Source organism: Cupressus sempervirens, chromosome 7 (genome assembly GCF_028749045.1).
Source record: "Cupressus sempervirens isolate cs-2001-9-10 chromosome 7, ASM2874904v1, whole genome shotgun sequence".
NCBI lineage: Eukaryota > Viridiplantae > Streptophyta > Pinopsida > Cupressales > Cupressaceae > Cupressus > Cupressus sempervirens.
The window spans coordinates 549,638,149-549,661,984 of NC_143124.1; the positions used below are offsets into that span (position 1 = coordinate 549,638,149).

A 23,836-nucleotide genomic window follows, 5' to 3' on the forward strand; every position below is an offset into this window, starting at 1 on the left:
GATCATAGGTATCTTCTTCCCTAATAACATTTGTATAGTTTGTTGCTTGTTTAGAATTTTCAAGACAATTAGATCTATAGTGTCCAAATTTTTCACATTTGAAACACTTTATTTTAGATAGATCTTTCTTAGGTTTCCCATTCTTTTGATTTCTCTTTTTCTTCTTGAAATGCTTTATTTTCCCTTTATATGAGTTTGTATTAAGAACATGAAGTTCTTCATCTTCTGTTTTTAGTTTCCCTCCTTTAGTTTTTTGGATTCTTCTTGAAGACAATCGTTCTTAAGTCTGTTGAAGTCGAGAAGATTATCTCTGGCACTTATTCCTTGTGCAAAAGTCTCCCATGAATCCGGTAATCCATCTATAGCCATTAGTGTTAATTTTGTATCACTAATAATGGTTCCTATACTTGATAGTTCATCTCTAATGCTGGCAACCCTTAGGAAGTAAGAATTCATTGATTCTCCTTTCTTTATCTGAATGTGATTTAGTTGCCTTTTCAGTGCTAGAACCCTAGTTGCATTGTTGACCTCATATGCATTTCGTAATGCATTCATCATATCAAATGCAGTTTGATGTTTTGTAAGAATGGGTATCATATCATTTTTTACTCCATCTAATATGATTTCAATTGCTTTCTTATTTCCTTTGCTTTAGATGGATTTATGAGGTTCAACTGGCGGTTGTTTGGATGCTCCATCAACAAATTGTCTTACATCATTCTCTTCAAGAATCATCATGATTCTGAATTTCCAGGCATCAAAATGTTCTTTCCCATCAAACCTATCCTCTGGTCTGATTGTGTATGCCATGAAGATAGAAGATAGTTGCTAGATATATATGAAGGCTGATAACTGAATTTTGCAGAGCCTGGGTTCAACTACCAGAGCTCTGATACCATGTAAAGTTTGTGCTAATTCCAGACTTGTAGTCAATCTTCTGTTGGTGAATAATAACCTTCTTTAGTTCTGATGTATGGAGGAATGATCAACTTTATTCTGATCTGAATTAGTTGTATCTCTGCAATATAATCGTTGGATATTGTTGCTTGAAGGAGCAGACTGTATTGTAATTGTGTGTCCCTCAAACTACAACAATAACCTACCTATATATCATCACTAAAGGGCATGTCCCTCAAAGGAACGTGTCCCTTCCTTAATCGGCATATACTTCTCTCTAGAAGTCGGCCTCTAGAAGTCGGCGATCTGCAAAGAAAACATATTAATTACTATCTAACACAATGTGTTAGATCAGTAATGAATATTAACACATCCTTTAGAAATTGCCAGCTCACAAAGGAAAGTATAAGACTTTAATGCCAATCGTATGATATTCAAGGTGAGAAGAGGAAATGCTGACTGCACTTTCAGACCTGTAGGATTATCGGTTACATACTTAACATGATATGACTCCTATTTGTCTCTTAATACTCTGCAAATAATCTGAATGCAAGCTATGATTAAAAATCATTAAATTCATCACCATTAACTTCAAGCATTGCTTGCGTATAAAGTCATTGCTAAATTGCACAATTAGTTGGATGTTTCACCAATTCAAAGTGTTGAATCTTGTATAGGATTCAGAATTCTACCACACTAAATTTCTTCAACCCCTTGTTTCTTCTCTTCACCAAATTAATAAAGAGAATGCACAATAGAATATGCCTTTTGTTTTCTCTCTGAGGCTCTTTTACAATAATTGTCCATGAATCTTCATTAGCAAGGCTCTTTAATAATTGTGATATCTTTTATAATAATGACTTGACTTTAATATATCAGTAATAAAGCAAACTTTAAAGTTTAATCAATGAGTACTAACTACTCATTATCCTCAACATGGCCCCCATTTTGTTATAGAGTTAATTTATAACTTTATAAAAAAACTCAAATAATTAAATATCAATAAAGGTCATTAAAAATATTAACATCTCTTGAAATACTCATTAACTTGACAAACTGTCTGAACCAAGGAGTCAACCACTACATCCTCTATCCATATGACTACATTACTAAAAATAGAAAGGGCCTTGTTCGATCAACCTCAGACTTATTAGAAATAGTAAGTATAGCAAACGAAGCCCAAACAAAGTCCAATCTAAGCCAAACATAGACAAAGCTAGAACATACCGAATTCTAGAGAGGGTAAGAAACCCAATTAACCAAATATGTGCCTCATAAGACCCCTATATCCACAGTAATTAACCTACAATGGTCCGAATAATAGGCTAATCCCTCAAACTCTAATGCTCATGGATAATGGGGACATTACATATATGCTCATAGTAGCCAAGGATGATAAGCATATGCTAGCTCTAGGAATATTTAAATATAGGATGTGCTACTTATCGCACTCATTTTATAATTTGGGCAAGTAATGGAGGTTTCTGGTTCTTTCCTCTAGGAGCCATTGAACCAAGCATTGTTATTAAACTATATTAGTGGCTTGCCACTTTTGCCTTAAAAATATATTTATCAACTTATCTATTCTATAAATTTTTAATTGTCATTCTTATGTTAACATATATTAGTATTTTGGACAAATTTTGGATTCTGTCCAGATGGTGCATGAAGTCATCCACTCTCTTGAGGCATCCAAACGGGAAGGTATGTTTCTCAAACTGGATCTTTCTAAAGCTTATGACAGGGTGGACTGGTCTCTCCTTGGGAAGGTCCTCTCGACTTTTGGCTTTGACAGTAAAGTTTGCAAAATTATCTCTCAATTGGTCTCCACCTCCTCCTTGGCTGTTCTGGTTAATGGAGTCCCTTCTAATTTTTTCAAACCTTCCAGAGGCCTCAGACAAGGAGACCCCCTTTCGCCCATATTGTTCATCATTTTAGCTGAATGCTTAGAAAGGTTTATAGACTGTAGAAAGCGTGAGGCTTGTATCAAAGGGATCCTTCCCTCCTCTAATTGCGTTCCCTTCACTCATCAGCAATTTGTTGACGATACTATCTTGGGGGGGGAAGCTTCTGTCAAAGAGGCCAGAGCCCTGAAGAAGATTCTTGATACTTACTCCAGTGGGACGGGTCAGCTGATTAATTGGAACAAAAGCTCGCTCTTTTTCATCAACACCTCTGAGTTTAGACAAAGTAAAATCGCCAGGATTCTGGGTTTTGGGGTAGGCTCTTTCCCCTCTACCTATCTTGGTCTTCCCTTGGGATCCTCACCCCCGGAGTCTTTTTGGAATGATATTTTGGACAGATTCAACAGGAAGATGGCTGGTTGGAAAGGGGTCTCTCTTAGTCAAGCGGGGAAATGCCTCTTAGTCAAATCTTCTCTTCAAAATCTGCCAATCTACGCCCTGAGCCTCTTTGGAATTCCGGGGAAAATAGCTGAAAGAATGGAGAAAATCCAGAGAGACTTCCTCTGGAATGGTAATGAAGGTAAGAAAAGATATCCTCTTGTTGCTTGGGAGAAGGTTTGCCTCCCTATGAGGTACGGAGGTCTGGGCATTAGAAAGATCACTCACCTCAATAAGGCTCTCCTAGCTAAACAAATATGGCGGATCTTCAGTAGCACCGGTGAATGGAGGGACACCCTGGTAAACAAGTACCTTAGAAGACCCTCTCTTCTTTTCACCCTTTTTAATGAAGATATCCCAAAAGGATCGAACATTTGGAATGGGATCATGAAAGCCAGGGACCTGGCTAAGGCCAGGATATCATGGAAATTGGGAAATGGGAAGGACATCCAGTTCTGGTCGGATAGATGGCTTTCCCAAGATCCACTTATCAATAACCCTGTTTTTGAGAGATGGATGCAAGCTTGTACTGATCAAATTGGGTCCAAAGTCTGTGATTATTGGAATGGCCAGGAATGGAGTGACCTATCCCTCATCTCTGAGGACTTGACTCCTATAATGCTTATGCTCAATTCCATGATTCCTATCAATTTGGGGGATGAGCTGGTCTGGAGGGATAATCCCAATGGAAGATACTCTGTTGCCTCAGGCTATAATTCCCTTTGGAGCTTAAAAGAGAAGGCCCCTTGGGCGGAGGCTTGGATTCCGGGTCTCACTCTAAAGATCAACATTTTTTACTGGCTGGCTCTTCAGAACAAAATCCTTACTCATGACAATCTCATGAAGCGAGGACATGTTATGCCCAGTAGATGTCCCTTGTGTAAGAATCAGGCTGAGACCGGAAATCACATTTTCATCTTATGTGACTATGCCAGGGAGGTGTGGAATGTCATCACACATGATAATGAAACCCTCTGGTGCAAATCGGATAATCTCATGGATTTTTTCCATCAGTGGAAAGGTCTTTGTAAGATTGCTGGTCGGCAGGATCACTCGGATTGGATTTTACCCCATTTTTGCTGGGGAATCTGGAAGGAAAGGAATAATAGAATATTTAGAGACAGAGAGGAGCCGGCTATAATCCTTGGCAGGAAGGTCTCGAAGAATATAAAGGAAAATCTCCAAGTGCTGAAGGAGGAAGAAGAAGAAGAAGGGGACAGAAAGATAGCTAAAGAAAAAGACAGGAACCTCAAAAGGCAGGATGCTAGCTGGCTTCTCCCCCCAGATGGTTGGTCAAAAGCCAACTTTGATGGGGCCTCCAAGGGTAACCCAGGCCCTTCAGGCTGCGGTGGAATCATAAGAAATAGCTATGGGGAGGGAATAGCTGCCTTTGCTTCCCCGTTGGGAATCCAGACTATTCATCTGGCTGAAGCAAGAGCTGCGAGTAAGGTGGTCAAGTTGGCTTTTGAAGCCGGGATTACTAAACTCTGGCTTGAGGGGGACTCCAAAAACATTATTAATACCATTAATGGTATTTCCCCTCCCTCGTGGACGATTGCGAACATAATTGCTGAGACTTGCGCCACTCTCACAAAGTTCGATAAGGTCCACGTCACTCATGTTTACAGAGAGGCAAACCCAGTCGCTGATTGGTTTGCTAATAAAGGGGTTAACGCCACCAATAATCTGTCCTGGCATGCCGGAAAAGATTTTCCGGCGGAGGCAAAGTTGCTCATCGACCAAGATAATATCTTGGGAAGGACGGCTCAAATCCAATGCAATTATGGATAATAAAGATTGCTTAATAAATGGTAAGTGCCATTATTGGCATCGTGATTTGCACCAGCAAAAGGGGTTTTCTCTGACATTTCGACACGTTCGAAAGGACGATACCATTATTTTCAAAAAGGGGTTTATTCATGGGTATCATAAAAGAAACATCACCATTTTTTTGAATGCAAATAACTTGCACAGATCAGAGTTCATGAGAATTGTGGAAGTTGATCAGGTAAACATGACGGGTGAGAGGAGCAGAAAGGAGCCGGTGGGGGAAGTTCAGAAGTGGAAGAACAAGGCCAAAGTTTGGAGAGAGCTGGAAAAGGGTGGGGTTACTAATTTCTTCGAGAAACTTCATGGCTCGGATCCTGAGATCACTAACAGCATGGTGAATTCGTGGAATAATGGTAAGGTTAAGGTGAACGGGGTCTACTTTCAAATTACTGAGGATGTGGTTGCTGAAGTCACGGGGATTCCGATGGAGGGGCATAAATTCTTCAGAGACAAGAAGATGTCTTCTAATGCTATCAAGGATTTTGTGAAAAACACTGAAGAGCTGAACAAGCTAGGCAAGAAAGAGACGTTTTTTGTAACGGATACTATAAAGAAGCTCTGGAGGTATGTTCTCTACGCTGTCATTGAATATATAACCCTAGACCCCAAGTTTGATAGGGTTAGGACTCACCATTTTGTGATACTGAATCATTTTCGGCATGGTAGTAAGATCTCCTTCCCGTATTATCTTTTTAACTCGATGAACAAGGCCATTTCTAGTTTTAAAAAGAAAGCTACCGTCAACCCGGCACTGCATGAGGGTCTTCTGCTTCTGATTCATGAGCATTTCCACGCTCAAACCATTAGCAAAAACCCTATCCAGGGGGCGGATGTTGACAAGAGCAGCTCCAGTTTTTCCTCAGATTCCGACGATGTCTAGAGCATCAGCTCTGATGAGGTTTTTGAGCATTCAGGTAAGAAGACTAAAAGCCATAAGAAGGATTACCCCTCTATCAAATTACCCAGCAGAAAGAGCCCTAGAGGTCATACCCCAGCTAAAATTGGCTCTGCTGAGGAGGAGGAGGAAATGGATACTGATGATTCTGACAAGGTTTCGAAGGAGGAGCTGGATGAGGAGAAACTGAGAAAAAGACAGAAGAGGGAAGGAGAGAGCATGGAGCGCTCCAGCAGTCAGGGAAAGGATTCTCTGCCCATTCCCCTCTCCCCTATACATCCTCAGCCTCCTTTGGAGGAAAATGACAACTCTGGACAGATTGAGGGGGAAGTGCAAGTTAATAACAGAAGGAAGGCTTGGAAGAACTTCAATGTGAGAACGGCCACTATGGGAATTTACAGAGAGGCGATGAACCCCCAACTCCTGGTGGACGACCTCGAGAAGCCTAGACTCAATGAGCTAATTGACCCGGCTATGGTGGCTATTTCTGATAATGCAAGAGAAACGGGTATGAATCTGTTGAACAATGCCCGCAATAGCATGATCGACAACTTCAGATCAATTAAATAGCTTTTCCATGAGCTTGAGGATGTCAGAGATAGGGTTTCCCAAATGGAAAAAATCAAGAGCAAGACAGGTGCTGAAAGCCAAGGCGACCGGAACAGCTGGGAGACTCTGATGGAGAGGAGAGTAAAAAATATTGAGAACTACAATCACAACCTGGCTAGTCAAATGATCTCCCTCCTCGCTTCGATCAACGACAACATCCTCTCTCTCTTGGATAATCTCAAAGACAGGAACCAGATGGAGGAAGATGATAAACAGAACAGAGACAAAGATAGGCTGGATGTGGATAAAGCCAAGGACAGCACTATGGAGCAGGATTTGACGAACGCCCAGGATCATAAGGTAGAAGAGCAACAAGAGTGCGCCGAAGCTGCCCAGACCATGCTCGAGATGGAGAAGTAGTCTGCTTGGTTTGGTCTCTGTCCTTTGGTTTTTGTTTCTCCTGGCTTTGGCTTTTTGTCTGGTCTCTGTTTTTCTGGTTGGTTCTCTGGCCTTTTTAGTGGGCAGCTGTTTCGGGCTGGGCCTTTGGGCTTATTTTCAGCCGTAAGGATTATGTTTTGGCTGGGCGTTTTTTCGCTTATTTTCAGCCTTTCTTGTTGTTAAACTTATGGGTTTCAGGACCCCTTAAAACCTGTTTACCTTATCAAAAACATATATTAGTATTTTGTTATTGATTTATATATCTTTATCACTTATAATAGGCCTTTGATTAATATTTAGATGTTAATATTTGCATATCATTCATTATCTATTAACAAGTTGCTACTATGTATATATGTCACTAATTTTATTATCAATATAGACTATAATTATTTTCATTTTATAATTATTATTTATTTGTTATACTATTTCTTTTATTGTTATTAGAAAGATTTTCTATAATTTATAGACTAATATATGTTATCCTTAGTTGAAAGCCTTTTATCAATATTTATATGTCAATATAACCATACAATTAATTGTTTATTTATTGTTAAAAATTAAAAATTTTAAAATAATTTTGTGAAAATTGAAATATATGTTAATGTAACTACTTGAATATATTTAACCTGTTTAATAATTTTTTTGTTTTTGTTAATATCTACACAAGTATCATCAAACCCTTAAGAGAGTTTTTGTTCAAAGAAGATGATATTTTATTGATTTCTTTACCGATTTTCCCTAGCAGCACATTCTGTTTGAAAGCGTAGAAAAGCAATATAACTAGTATGAACTTCAAGTTAAATCTTTATCAACATTTACCCTTTATATAAAAAAGTACTCCTTAAACTTTTTGAGATGCATAGTTTCAACTATATTTCTACAATATATTTAACTAAATAATAACTTCGTAAGAGCATTCCATTATACGATTCCATAAACTAAAATTCAAGAACCTTAAAGTTTAAAGATATGAAAGCAATATATAATCATGTGATGTTTACAAAAGACATCTAGAAGATTCATAGGTGTGAGCTATATAGTATTATATTCCTTGCTCTTCTCTAACAATATCAGCATTTTTTTCATTTAAAAATCACGAGGTAGGAATGCAAATTCTTAAGTGTGTACCATAGCAAAAATCATAAGTATAACAAACAAATTAGACATAAAAGCATGACTAATTAAGAAATATACAAGCAAATTGTAAATTTGTTAGCAAAAACGTCACATACCAGGTTTGTTGGACAGAATCGAGTATTTGCATCTTTAGTTGCATAACATCTGTCTAGGAGCTTCTTTATGTGATCATGCATAGTTGCATCAGTACCAATGCCTGCCTATTGTCGTAGGCTTGAAATGAGATATATGTAGGCATATAGTAATTCTATCATAAAAATATTAAAATTTAAACTAACATTTTCCTAAAACATCAGAAAAAAATTCACAAATTGTTATAAAAAATTGTCGACTTCAATATGTACAAATAATAATGCTCACAATATGTTTTTTATGTACCTTATCCATACAACCCAACAAGTCAGCTTCACTCAGTAGAGGAGGAGGTCTTGTCACACTTTCATCAAGTGTCAACCTAGTTGGAACAAACTGCAGCAATAATCACCACCCCTGAATTAATACAAAAGTACATGGTTATGCGTTCTCCATAGAAGAAGGCTATCTCATCAAATTGTAATCTATATTTTCAGTTAGTGCAACTCATTTGTTATCTGGAGTAGTATAAGTCGCACTTCTTCAAAATAAAAATAAAAGATTACAGAATCTAATCAGTCTTTGATCATCCTTCACGAGATATTTTCATATAATTTTGCTAATACTATATGGAATAATCCTATCATGTGGACCATGTAAACACAACTGTAAACAGCACTAATATTAAATAAATATAATATATGAAACCACAAAGGTGGAAACTAGTCAAAGTTTTTAACATAAATTCTTGGCACCATTGAATACACATATAGTACTAGATGTATACTAGGCAATGTCACTAACTAATGAAGTTAATAGCTAGAAAAAGGGCACCATTCAAAAGATCACTCGCGAAGAAAACAAATCCTACTTTACAAGACAATTTGGTATTAAAATCTAGAACTCCTATTTCAATAAAAGTTTCGGAGATCACTACAACCAGATTTTAAGAAAACAATTGGAATCTTAGCTTTAGGAATTGTCATTGGATATTGATGCTACCTGATGGGTAGGCCATCAATAATATACTATATATAGCTTTCCATTCTAACACACAACAATATTAAATTACTCCCTACAACTAGGGTGAAAGGAACAAGAACCTTGAAACTTTGCTACAAAACATGCATACTTGCAGGGAGACGCGTCTCCAAACCTGGGGACACATCTCAAGGGCTGAGACACATTTCTAATGCCAGAAACATCCTTAATTGCAGCAGACATTTCCTTATTTTTTGATTTAAAAAGGCCAAAAAAAAACTAAACACAAGTTTTCATATGAAAAGGAAAAGAGAAATCAAAGCAATGGAAAACGTCCTGACACTTTCTGTTTTAATGTAGCAAATTTCTAAATAAAAAATGGCATCTTCAAGTACCTCCATCTCATATTTATCTAAAATAGATTTGTCGGTATCTATTTTTCAGAAACCATGCAAAAATGCCAATGCTATATCAATCCATCAAAAAAATCATGAATGTCAAAAATGTGACTTCCACTTTAAACTAGTCACATAAGGGATTACAAAGGGATGCGACCCCTCTCCCAACCTGCATCCCCAGTATAGAAAGACGAAAAAGGATGCCTCTTAGCTTTCACCAATAACAACAGAAACTGGGATCATGTGAGATGGCGTGGGACATATCATATGTCCCTTGACCTTCTTGGGGACAGTCAAACATTCCCCTAGCACTCTGGAAAAAGGAGTGCACAACTTTTGAAAGACTTCAGAGAGATGCATATGTAGGTGTGCAACAGTAGAATGGCTGCATATAACTGCAGAATGCAAGTTTACTCACAACATACATCTTATCTTTTCATCAATGTCAAAATTTGTGATTGCATGCAACTATAAGAAAACTTCAGTTGTTAAAACACTCTCTACAACCATGGAATGAGAAAATTCTCATATTGACTGACAACTTAGAGTAGTTACCTTTTCATCAATGAGCAATTCTATGACTGGATACGGCGGTAGTGGAAGTAAGATTAATTTATTAATGTCCAACAAGAGACCTACAAATGGTCTAAGGGACTGCCAGAAACATAGCAGTTACCCAATACAAAGCAGGATCACCAAACGGTGTCTGCATGATGAGCCCAAGCTGGCTCCATCTGTTGATGCTGAGGAAAGATATGTTTCTTTAAAAATTTATTCCTTTACACCCTTTTGAGTTTTTTACATAGTACGTATAGAAAAATCAATACTGAAATATAAAGAGCTATCGCTATAGATAAAACCTAATTCTGGAAATGAGAATCAATTTCGTACTTCTGGATGTATCAATAATATTTGTTGAATCTAAACTGAAATTACAATAAAGTGAATAACCTGGAAAAAGTTTATCATAGCTGTTTACAGCAGGCCTAAACAGATCAAATACTCCTAAGTGAATGAGTTTTCCCTCCAATTTGCTCACATGCCTGGCCAGGAAGTGCTGCGATTTTGCAGAATCTATTACCCACACATGAACCGGTTGAGTCTGGGTAGTAATGCCTAGTATTGTCATTTACAATGAGTAGAGGAAGAAACACCAAAGCTGGCATTGGTTGCAGGCACAAACACCCAATTTTGGTGCTCCAACTCACAGCGCATACTTGCCCCAGTATGCGGATTTGACTCACCAAAAGAAGCCGCCCAGTTATATTAATTAGCATCAAGTTATGAGGATTATTGATCACCAGTTTTGCACAGAATTGTGGTGCTAGAATCAGGAAATGGACATTGTAAAAAGCAGAGTAAATGCTCACAAAAAATTGCAGCAGGTAAATCGCAACAACAGGCAAAATTACTGTGCGATCAATCTCAAGAATTTCCCACAAACAAATCAACACCATAAAACTCTTCTCAACTACCATTGATACAGATTGGGAAGATACCAATATCCAGTTTGCAAACAAACAGAAGCAATCTCACTTTACTTCAGCAATGGATTCGTGCACAACTTCAATCTTCAAAACCATTATACCTCAAGAATGGATTTGAAATTACTGAACTCAATAACCCTCACAAAAGACAATAAAAAGTAAACAAACAATTAGATGCCTTTCACTCACAAATGGGCTCATATTTATAATGCAAATTGGCTGTAATGTTCCCCATCTTTTGGGCCCATAATGGAGTTCTTAGCTTTTCATTCTCCAAAGGCTAAGTGGAGAAATAAGGAGAAATAAATTAAATTAAAGTCAACAAATAAATAAATCTAAAGCTCACTTTATATTTAATTAATTTAATTTTCTAGAAGCACAACTGATTATTGTATTGGAAAGGGGGAAGCTTCTAGAGAGTGCATTTTCTAGAAGTACAGCTAATTATTGCATTGGAAAGGATGAAGCTTCTAGAGAGTGCAATTAAATAATATTTTATTTCCTTCTAGAAGGGTGAAGGAAAAGAATAAATAGAAGCGAGAGCTTCATTGTTAGACATCCGATTATTGTCGATTGCATTTGATATAAACTTAAGAGAAGAAACTAAGGGTTTCTGATTTCAGTTTGCCATTGGAGAGTGTCAATTCTTCAGTGTCGCAACCATTTGAGGTGGCGAAATGTAATGTTCCCTTTTTGAAACATTAGAAATACTGAAGTCTTATTTTACGCAATATTAAATTGACTGTGAGACATAGGCTCAACATATTAAAAAGGTCGATTTAATGTTATATAAAGGACAAAGGGGCAAGGAGGAACAAGACAAGATGCCTTAGGGAACTTGAAGAGCCACAAGGGAATAAGACGGAAACCAGAAAGGAGCCAAAGAGTCTTGGTTTGCATATTAAAAGGGAAAAGAGGCACATTGCGCAAGCTTGATTTTATTATTCAGTTCAGTTTCCTCTCGTGTGAGAGTCTCAGAAAGCTTCAGCTTTCGGCTAGTTGGAGGACGTAGCCCCCCTCATGCTAGCAGACAGTGGACACAAACCCATTGTCCCGGGAACATCACTTCAAGTGTTTCATTCGCGCTTACAGGTTCTCATCCTAGCATTCCAATCTAACTGTTAATTCTGTATTTAGGATTGGCGTTTTCTGCACTAGTTATTATATTGCTATTGCATAATACAATAACGTACTTGCGAAGTTGTATGGAAGTTTCTGGTTTTAACATTTTAAGATCTGTAATGCATTTTTATATGCCTGGAATTCTGAATATTATTTTGAAAGGAATTATTATTAATCGGTGAAGAATCTTCTGGTTTAAACATTGTATTGTATTCCATTTCCCTATTTCTGAGTTTGAATATTATTATTAAGAAGAAGTTGGTTAAACATTTGTTGGCTATTGTACTGGATTCATTTGTGTTGGAATACATCTACAAGGTTTTGGTTCTGATTATTTTGTTTAAAAGAGCAAATAGCAAATATCCTGATAGGGATATTACATGAAATACCCACTAAATTTTGCATTCAAGAGAGCTTCATTATGGAGTTCTATTTGTGCTTAAATTGGAAAATACATTTTTTTTTTGCTGCTACAGTGTTGTGAAAGTTGTAAACTGTGTCGTGAACAGTACCTGCACTACAGTACTTGGCTTGATTATGATTGCAATTTCATCTCCTTCATTGGGCAATCTGTATATCAGATTCTACAATCAATTTGCATGATTTAAATTGGTTATTTGGCATTGTAAAGGTGGCTGTCATAAGTAGCTGTAGATGCACATTTTATATCAGATTTATAATGTCATTTCTACTCAGTTTTTTTGGCAGTTGCAAAGCCAAGAGCCTTGGAATATTATGTTTAGCATTGAATTAGAAAACATCTCATTAAAGGAGTGATAAGTTGCAGGTTTTTATATTTTATGTAATGTGCATATTTATATCTTCCATGATTGACATAATAGTACGCATGCCAAGTGTTTGACAAAACACCAATTGGCTGTAAGTGCACATTTTTCATTTAGAATTCATCTATATGCATTTGAAAAGCCAAAAGAGAATTGCATATGCATTTAGTTCTTTTCTTAGATATAGTAGTAATCAATTACACGCTTTTAGATTCCCTTTGATATCATTTCAAGCAAGCATAATCAGTCTGAAACTCAGAAACAACAAGCATAGAGATCATATTGGAAGTGGTTAACAGTATTCCTTGACCTACAAATCAACAAGTTGAGGTTCGAATTGACAAGGGATATTACATTGGTATCGGAGCTTGCTTGCAAAGTGTTTGACAAAATATCAAACAATTGAATTTGGGAAGGATTTAGTGTTTCACAAAGTTATAACCGGTGGGGTTATTACATTGGCACTTAGCTTCTTCATTGCATTTTTCACTTGAGAAGCTTCATCTTCACAATTTCATTTTATAACACTAAATAACACAAAGTGACTTTATAATAATGAAGCCTCATTAATTAATTAATCAAGAAATATGAACCCATCAATTAAATAGCTCCATCCAATGCAGATGATGACCAACTACCAACACCACCAACTACATTGTCAAGTATGCAAACAGCCCAAAATAGACTTACTAAACATAGAAAATCCAAAACTAAGACCCTAAAATCTCACTGTCAGCTCACGAGGGCCACAATGATAAAGTGACCTAGCCAACTGCAAGGGCCTACAAAAAAATGGGGACATTATAGTCCTCCCCTCCCAAGATTTCTTGTCCTCAAGCAATCCGGCAACACACCAAACATCCCCCCTCCAATAGGATCCCATGTACAAAAGAATGTCATATCTCTATCATCACTGAACCAACTACATACCAACAACATCATCAGGACCAACAACATAATATGTGAGATAGCGCCCAATACTTATGTTGATGATGTAGAGGTCAAAGTATCACTAGAAGACAACTCCATAGTGGATCTCAGGATGTCCTTTACCACACCAATACAACCAACCTGCCAAGCATCCAACTTAGGCACAGACCAACTTTGTACCCTGTGTAAATCCTATACATGTGGTCGAATATGAGGTTGTAAGCACTCATCATTGTATATACCCTACTACCATTCTGGTAATCCCCATCTAAATCATTCAGGTTTTTGTGATGACTTGGCCTCTATCTCATCATTGAAAACCCACATAGCATGATTTGCCGCTCCTTTCGGCCTCAATGTGCATGTATGACCTTTAGAAAAAGGTCCCTTCCACCAAAAGAAAAGTTGCCTCCTCCTAAAGTCCTCAAGAAGCATCATTAATCTTCCCAATTGATTTCCTCTTGTCCTCAGTAACTAGTGGGTGCTCCTCATTAATAGGCAGAGGGCCAAAAGACTTTAAAGCAAACTTGCCTTAAGAAGATGCCTCAAGGTCTCTTGCTTTCTGCATAGCCTCCTATAAAGTAGATGGGTGTATTGACTTAACCCATCCATGGAGTGGCTCAACTAATCCGTCCATGAATAACATCACTCACCTCTACTCAAATATGTCATAAACCATCATTGAGAGCCTCTGGAACTCATCGATGTAAGCCTTTAAGACACTAGTTTGCCTCGGCTAAGCTAACTCTTTGAAATACACCTTTGGATCCTTCCTATTGAATCTCTCTATCAGTCGCTCCACAAACTCCTAATAAGAATTGAACTAATCATATCGCAAGGAAATCAAACATGGTACCTACTCAATCCAGGTGTAGTACACCAAATCTTATAGCATCCCCCTCAATCATCAGACGCAATGCCAAATATGCATTGATCTTATGGACCCAAGCTCGAGCTGGCACTCTATCATTGTGTTGCTTTGGTATTTACCCAGCCCAGATTTCAAAATTGCTAATCAAAAAATGAGCAAAGAAACATCTGATTTTGAGCTTCAAAGCGAGCAATAATTGATGGCATTCCTGATGCTCTTGCCTCTCCAAACCCTTTGGCTCATTTCTAGCTTTGTGGTGCACTTTGAATTTCTCCATTTGGAACTACGAGTCAGAAGTTATGATATTTTAAAGATGGTAATTTGATTTTAAATTATTTAAGAATTCAAAATTCAAATTCCAAAATAAAACAATAGCTTTTGGAAAAGTTGATGGTTAACGTTCAGCATTTTGATTTCCTTAGTCAACATTCCTTCTCTCTCCCAAACCACATCTTTTGGAAAAGTTAACGGTTATTGGTTAGGGTTTTGATTACGGGAAACAAAAATGAAGAAGATAATGGTCAACATCCTTATTCCGGTCAGCATTTTAGTTTTCACCCAAACCTTAACTTTCAAAAAACAAGTTAAGAGGTTAGAATCTGAACTTTCACTGCAAGCTCTTGCCCTAATCCTAACCTTTTCAAATTCCAAGAACCCAAACTCAATTTCTAATCATAGATAACCACCCTTTGGCAACTAATGAAGAATACAACTGATATCTAGAGGAAACAATAAGTGTAGACTCAAAAACAATTTAAAAGTCATCTGGCATGAATGCTTCAATGCGGCACCATCTCAATATTATATAGTAATTAAATATCATGGTTCCGATTCATTGATGCACGGATCTATCTAGAGTCCAGTAGAATCTTTCAAAACATATTTGAAGGTGGCATAGTCTCTTCGAATGGAATGATTGCTTGCAAGCTTCTTAATATACTGGTTGAGCAAAAAGGCATTCAGGATGGTCTAGAATGGTTGCTTGATATGCAAACATATGGAAGCATGGACAACACAAAGGTTTGGGTTAATTGGCCATCCCAAGAAAACATTATTTCATGGAATCCAATCATTATAGGGTAGACACAAAATGAAGTGCTAGCCACATAATCAATGGAGCATTTGGAAATGGTTTGAATCCACCAATTGAATGTAATTAGTGGATGCAATACAAAAATTCATGAACTTTGAAGGCAAGTCATCGTCACCCATACCAAACGGACGCCTCGAACCACGTTATCAACATTGATCAAAGTGTTCATGGTAGCTCGCAAACTATTTAAATAAATGCTCCAACCTTGGTTGCAACCTCTGGAGGTGTAATATGTTCTAAAAAAAAGCCTCGAATAGTTACATTTGAATGTTTGTTACATGCAAGGGACGGTCCCATGTCAGGTTGAAACAATTTATGCACCATTGCTTACACATTGGGTGTTAAGTCAATTTGGGAGAATTATAGAATGGGTTAAATGGACAATTCAACAAGAGAGATGGAATCCACTATCATCTCAATTGCAGCATGGAGCTTTTGTCACTGAATTTTTTTAGAATTGTGGTTCGAAAGCAAATAAGTCTGAAGAAACAAGGTAGTCGCATCATCAATGATGATGTGAAGAGTTCCCCAAAGTACCGGCAGGCATTATCAAGCACGATATCTCACCAAAAGTTATGAATATAACTTTGGCACACGAGCTAGTCAAAAGCAAAATGAATTTAAAATGATTCAGCTGCTCGATAGAGCAATCCAGCAAGAAAGCATGTACATGTGCACAAAAGTGGCAGCATACACAAGGCATGTTATCTATTTGACAGAATGCCTTGAACAAGATACCACTTCAATAAATATAACTAGCAGGTATAATAATTCCTTCATCTTAGTGGTGGAAACCTCCAACTTGCGAGCAAAAATGGATATACACGAAAATGGGGGGCACAACATCGAACTGAGAACCCCAAAAAACTCGTCATATTTTAAGATTGTCGCTGGTTGGCATGATTGCAAAATGTGGGTGCAATGTTTAAACTCATGATCCTCGTGCGCTCAATGGGAGCTTTTAGTCACCTATGCAAAATAAAAGAATCAGCATTAAAAGTCTTTAAAACACATATATATAGCTGTCAGACATTATATTTTACTCATCAATATGCATGCAAAATGAGAAGTCATATAAAACATGCCCGAATAGCTTCATATAATATCTCCGAAGGGATTTCATATTATGGGCATAAGCATAATGGAAGAGTGGACAATGCTTGAAATGGTTTGACAAAAATGAAGAAAAAGGAGCCTACAAGAGACACAATTGAATGGTACAATGACTGCAGAGATTTAGAAACAAATGCAAGTGGCAGAGACAAAGCCAAGTTCCATAATCTCTTTCAGCTACCTCTTAACAATGTATTGTGTCCCTCAAAGGTGTGTGATCTCATGGTATAGAATTTGAGGTCTAGAGCAGGTTATAAATGTCCAGGTCAAAGAATGATAGGAGGACCATTTTGGTCGCATATTATAGTTGGAAATCATCTCCAAAGCATGCATACAAAATATGGAATTATTGGTGACCCAGCCGAAATGCCTGACAAAATGACACAAAAATTTCAGCTCAAGCAATTAAATGCAATGATTCCAAGATGTGCACAAAATAGATTATGCAATGGATCTCTCAATGGAATTGTATAAGTCGCAAAGCAAAGGGCTCAACTAAAAGGCAATTAAGTTATTTCATAGAGCAAAAGGAGTCAACAATTTATGTGTCTTTAAAACTTTTGACTCACAACCTTACAAGAGGGATAGAAAGGGAATAAATCTGTTCACAATGGAAAGTACTTGACAAACATGCTTGAGTGACAACAAAATATTTATGCTGATACAGATAAAGGTGTATGTCTCAAAGAAAGGTTGTTGGTGGAAGATTAATTCTTTATGTTAATGATGGCACAAATATCTTGGCTTTATTTTCTCTCTATGAACTTTCTAAATGATTTTTTTTTTAAAGTGACTTATGTCAATTATTGGTGTTGGTTTTTCGGATCTGCTGTAAATGTACTAAGCACTGCCTCTTGATGGTATGCTTGTTCCAAATGCAACATCCCCTTAGAATTATATATAGAGAATAGGCCATGAAGGGACATGTCTATTCATTAATCAGACAATTAATAATAATAACAAATTTAATCTCATATATATATATATATATATATACTATGACCTTATATCTCAATATAAATAACACATGAATATAAATTGTATCTCATATATAAATATATATAGGTTTATCCCACTAAAGCTATCAAACATCAACACTCCTTAGCTTAAAAGGATAAACACATAAGAAATAATATTACTTCAACATAATAGTACAAAAAACAATTTTAAGGATATCTCATTTGATATCTCGGAAGATTTTCACCATTTGATATCGCATTCGATATCATGAGTATTGGTCTTCCAGCATATTGAGATGCAAGACATTCACCATATACTCAATTTGTTTGATCTCATAATACAAGTTATTATAAGATTGTCACCTTACAATAACTTTTACAAATACAAGTGACATCATTTGGAAGTTCTCACTTCCTCGTGATGTACATAAGGGGTAGGCCCGTTAAAATCACATAGTCACGAGTTATACTCACGAATCATAGTCCTTTTGACTCCTAAAATTTATTGATCACTTGAGAATCCATCTCCACATGGTTTACTCCCTCTGAATCAATAACACCTAGGTCACAGAAAGTTAGTCGAATCACATCCTCTATTTTTTGCTTCTCTTGCAAGGTTGCTTCTAATGAAATGTCAGACTCCCTCTTAATCTCAATCTCCATCTTCCTACAATAACATTCTCCGAGAAGATCAAGGCAAATAACTTATATATAGAAACACAAATAATGAGTAGACAAATGTAATACTCAATAATAATAATTACTTATCTAAGGTAGACAAAGAATGACTCCAAAATGATGAATCCCCGTAGGATTTAAGAAGAGTTCATCCTAATCAAGACTCTACTTCACATACTCTCACTTTCGTTTGATTCACTTATATTTTTATATCTTCATTCTAACTTTTCCTATTATGGTAATGACTTTTCAAAAATCATGCCTCTTTATTATATCAATAACAAACATTATTTATATGACTTAACTTTTTCAAAAAAACATTTTATATTATGTATATATATAATTTGTTTACCACCATAAATTCTCAATTACAATGTGTCATATAATGTTTCATATAAGCTCAATGATTAGGTGTCATATTAAACGTAGGAAGGAACATAGAATGAATATTACCAATAAAACTTACTTTATTATTACCTTTATCAAGTGTTTCCCTAATGCATGTAACTCCCTAAGGTTTTCGCCTACGTACTAAATACACCAACATACACTTGCATGGGGTCGCGTATTCAGTCTATGCAAATAATTATTATCCTTTGTTATTATTCGTTGTCACAATCTTTCCAATCACTTCCCTTGGTTTGGTTCACGTCTCACAATAGTGGGTCATGTGTTTTACTACTAGCAACAACTACGATAGAAGTTTTGTGTCAGACATAGCTTGATAAGCATTTGTTGAGCGATATATCTAATAGACTTTCCGTTCTTTGGAAAGCATTTTGCCCTCGGAAAATCCACCCTTTTATCCTCAGCCTTACGATTCATGTCCTTGTAAACAAACGCTGCTAACCCTTCATACTACTACGTGGGATGAAACAGAGTCTCTGGTGGTACCCGCTTACACTTCTATGCGAAACTTTTTTGTCTGCCAACTCTCCAATGCTAGTCGAGCTCCAAAACAATTGATATTCGATGCCTTCTAAAACACTCGAAGAGCTCATATACATTGGACTGTATTGTGATCTTTGTCGATGAATAGAATGCAATAGGGACTTCTAGAAGAAGCAATTTTCTACATGGGCACCCTGCTAGGAATGTCGCTATCCATTATCAACTTTCTTTATATGTTTGATGTCACAGCCCCAAAGCAACCATGGATATGACTTCCTCTCAAACCACCTCGATCTCACTATGGAGTCAACAAGTCACATCTTGATTTATTGAACTTTGTTGTGAATCTAACTTGCAGATATCAACAGCACAAAATTGAAGCCATCATACACCATGCGCTGAGATTTAAGATAAGCTATTCTAAAAGTTTTGTGTGTAAACCCTTCATAGGCTGATACCGTGTTGAATCTCATTTATGCCAAATGTGAAGAAAAATATTTTGCAAATAACATAGATTGAATTTGTCTCCAAATTTAATATTCACTCACCGTGTATGAGTTCACAAGATTGGAAGTAATTTGGTTTCTTGCATTTGCAGTTAGGCTCTAATACCATGTTGGTTTTTCAGATATGTTGCACATGTACTAAGCATTGCCTATTAAGGGTGTGTTCCAAATGCAACATCCTCTTAGATTTATATATAGAGAATAGGCCATATATAGACATGTCCCTTCATGGGACATGTCTATTCATGAATCAGATAATTATTAATAATAACAAATTTATCTCATATATATATATATATATATATATATATATATATATATATATATCCGACTGAAGCTATCAAACATCAACAATTGTAACTAAAGTTACGATTCTGACATACCCTTGGTTTAAGTTAGGCTTTAAAAGTTAGAAATTGAATAAAAGGTAGACTTACTTATAAAATGCATTCCAAAACTTCCAAACTCTATTTTTTTTGTTTTTGGATAGTTACAAACCCAATTTTGCAAAGGAGAAACTATATAGAATTTTGTGGAGCACTTGATATTCAAGTTTTGTAATTGAAAGTTTGAACTTTGTATATTTTCGAAAGAATAGCCATGAATGAATTTAATTTGTATGTCTTAGATGTATTTTGCATTTATTGTTATCAATTGCTCGTATGTTAAGTTGTTGGCTCCTTTGGGTACTTTGGAGATACGTAAAAGATCAAACATGTTCGCACCTTGGTATCCTGGTTAGAAAATGTCGAAGTTACTTGTTTCTTTGTATGTGGAAATATGTTTTCTTTTTTTCATTGATTTCACATATCCATCGTATCTTGTATTTAATCCCCTTTGGAAGTGGTCATCCTTTGGGAATCTCATACAGTATTAGTAGGTCTACCTTTGAGGTTTCTTTCAATAATTTCTTTTAGTTTTGCTTTGCCTCCTTTTTGTACTTTTAGATGAAAAGTAATCAAATACCCACATCATATGAGGGAGTTGTCTCTCTCAAACACAAAGGAAGATTGCAAGTTGATAGTGATCAGTTGTAGTCTCTCCAACACACCATTCATTGGCACATTTGTCACTATTCAAAGGGCAAACAAGGTAATCTTTGAAGATTATTTCACAATGACAAATATGCTTACAAACACACTTCCATCGAAACGCTTTAGTGTCATCTTTGTGGCCACCTCACATAAATCAGTTTGTTGAGGCCTCTATCTCTCAGGTCCCAGGCATCTCTCTAGAATACTCCTGCTTCTGCATCAAGAATATACCAAAGTTCAAGCGCTTCTTGGTTACCTACAATAAAGCATCCCATTCTGCAAAGTGTGCTACCACGTCAACTACAAAGGGTGCGGCCTTCGTCTCAATACTGCCTACATCTACCTCAAGTCACAAGACTGTGGAACTCTATGGTCTATCATATGTACCAGTATGAACTGTCATGTCAACTCTGTCAGCTATCTTCACCTGATCCTTTGCTCTAATCCTATCGTCGGCTTTGAAATTGTCATCAACTCGAGACCTGTGAGAACTAACAGAAGCATATCGAGCAGCTCTCTCCCTACTCCAATCTCTAGTGAGCGCAATCCTCTACAGCATCTTAGAAAGCTTATGCAACACCTCGACACCATGTGCAAGATTCTATAATGTCTCCTGGACCTCTCTATTTACCTTGGAAACTTGTGCCAACATCTCTGAAACCTGTATAAGCTAAACCACCCAGGCTGTTGGTATCTCCATTGCCATTAATACCAAACTAAATATCTTGTTCTCTATCCCTAGGAGGAGAAGTGTGACCTCTGAAGGGATAATGGCTACCCAAAATAAATCCTTGATCCATTGTGCTAAATTATAAATAACTAAATCAAACACTCACAATCTTTGACTAATGCAATGATCACAAAGACCTTGAGCCCAATTCCTACAGTTTGGCAAGAAACCGCTTTGATACCATTGTGATGAGCCCATGCTCACTCGAGCTATCGATATTGAGGAATGATATATTTCTTTAAAAGTTATATTCGTTTACACCCTTTTGAGTTTTTTTGATAAATATATATAGTAAAACTAATACTGAAATATAAAGAGTTATTGCTACTAATAAAACCCAATTCTAGAAATGACAATCAACTTCATAATTCTCGATGTATCAATAATATTTGTTGCATCTAAACTGAAATTACAATTCAGTGAATAACCTAGCAAAAGTTCATCATAACTATTTGCAACAGGCCTAAACGGATCGAATACTCCCAAGCGAATGAGTTCCCTTCCAATTTGCTCATGTGTCTAGCCAGGAAGTGTTGTGATTTTGCAAAATCTATTACCCGCACTTGAGTCGGCTGAATCTAGGACGAATACACCAAGTATTGGCATTCACAATGGGCAGAGGAAGAAACATCAAAGTTGTTGTTGGTTGCAAGCACGGACAACCAATTTTGGTGCTCCAACTCATAAAAAAATTGCCCTTGTATGCAGATTTGACTCACCAAAAGCAACTACCCAAATATATTAATTAGCATCCAACTATTTGAATTACTGATCACTAGGTTTGCATAGATTCGTGGCGCTAGAATCAGGAACCAGATGTTGTGAAAAGAAGAGTAAATGCTCACCAAAAATTACAGTAGGTAAATCACACCAACAACCAAAAATATTGTGTGATCAATCTCTAGAATTTTCCACTCACAAGTCATAACCATAAAACTCTTCTAAAATAAAGTTGATACAGATTGAGAAGAAATCAATATCCAATTTGCAAACAAACAGAATCAATCTCACTATACTTCAGGAGTGGATTGATGCACAACTTCAATCTTCAAAACCCTCACTTCAAAACCATTATACCTCAAAAATGGAATTGAAATTACCAAACTCAAAAACACTCACAACAGACAATAGAAAGCAAATAGACAAGTGGACAACTTTCTCTAACAAATGGGCTGATATTTAGAACACAAATTAACACTTAGCTTCTCCGTCACATTTTTCACTTAAGAAGCTTCATCTTCACAATTTCATTTTATAACACTAAATAACATGAACTATCTTTATAATAATGAAGCCTCGTTAATTGATTAATGAATATGAACCCATCAATTAGATAATTCCATCCAATGCAGATGATGGCGAACTGCCAATGCCACCAACTACATTTCCAAATATGGCAATGACCCAAAATAAACTTACTAAAAATAACAAGTCCACAATTGAGACCCTGAGATCTCACTGTCAACTTATGAGGTCCGCGATAATGAAATGACCTAGCCAACTGGAGGGACCTACTAGAAAATAGGGACATTACAATCCAAAGGAAGCCAAAGCAAGAAGTAGAGCTCCTGACGACTCTAGTAGAAGAAAGCCACTACTAAGTGGATGCATATTTGTGCAGTCTCACAGCCCTCAAGGGCACAGTCTAGGAATTCAGTGCCTACCTTGTACAACGCATGGGGAAAGTCACAGTAAAAAATGAGGCGATGAGCTAGTTAAATTGTGAACTTTGGGGGAGGACCCACTACAGGGTATAATCCTGAAGCCTTTGCATCTACTGAAGGTATACCGAAAGGCACCTCTGCTCTGTATATGTGGAGGCCTTGAGGGATTGAGTTTCTAAATAAGCAATAAAATCTCCTTCTAATCTCGTAGTAAATGGGACACTAAGAAATGAAATGAGTCTCAGGCTCAACCACCCCCAAGTCACAAAGATGACGAATCCTATCCCCCCTAGCCAAATGGTGATCAATCTTAATGCGAAGCTAATGAGAAACAACTTTGAAAGAACCAAGAGAAATGCAGAGAGCATAAGACCAACCATGGGATAAGTACGTGGAAGACACAATGATCCCATCATGTAAGTCGAGGAAAT

At 36.8% G+C, this 23,836-nt stretch overlaps 1 protein-coding gene across 2 annotated transcripts in view; it reads right to left on the minus strand.

The window, feature by feature from the left end:
* Positions 1-23,836, minus strand: part of TOP3A (topoisomerase 3alpha) — a 346,811-nt gene that overhangs the window by 160,681 nt on the left and 162,294 nt on the right. For both annotated transcript variants that reach the window (XM_089791990.1, XM_089791991.1), the window contains 2 exons: positions 8,470-8,559; positions 8,187-8,291 (listed from right to left, as the gene is read on the minus strand). In XM_089791990.1, the coding sequence (XP_089648116.1) occupies positions 8,187-8,291; positions 8,470-8,559 (195 nt within the window). The remainder of the gene's footprint in view (positions 1-8,186; positions 8,292-8,469; positions 8,560-23,836) is intronic.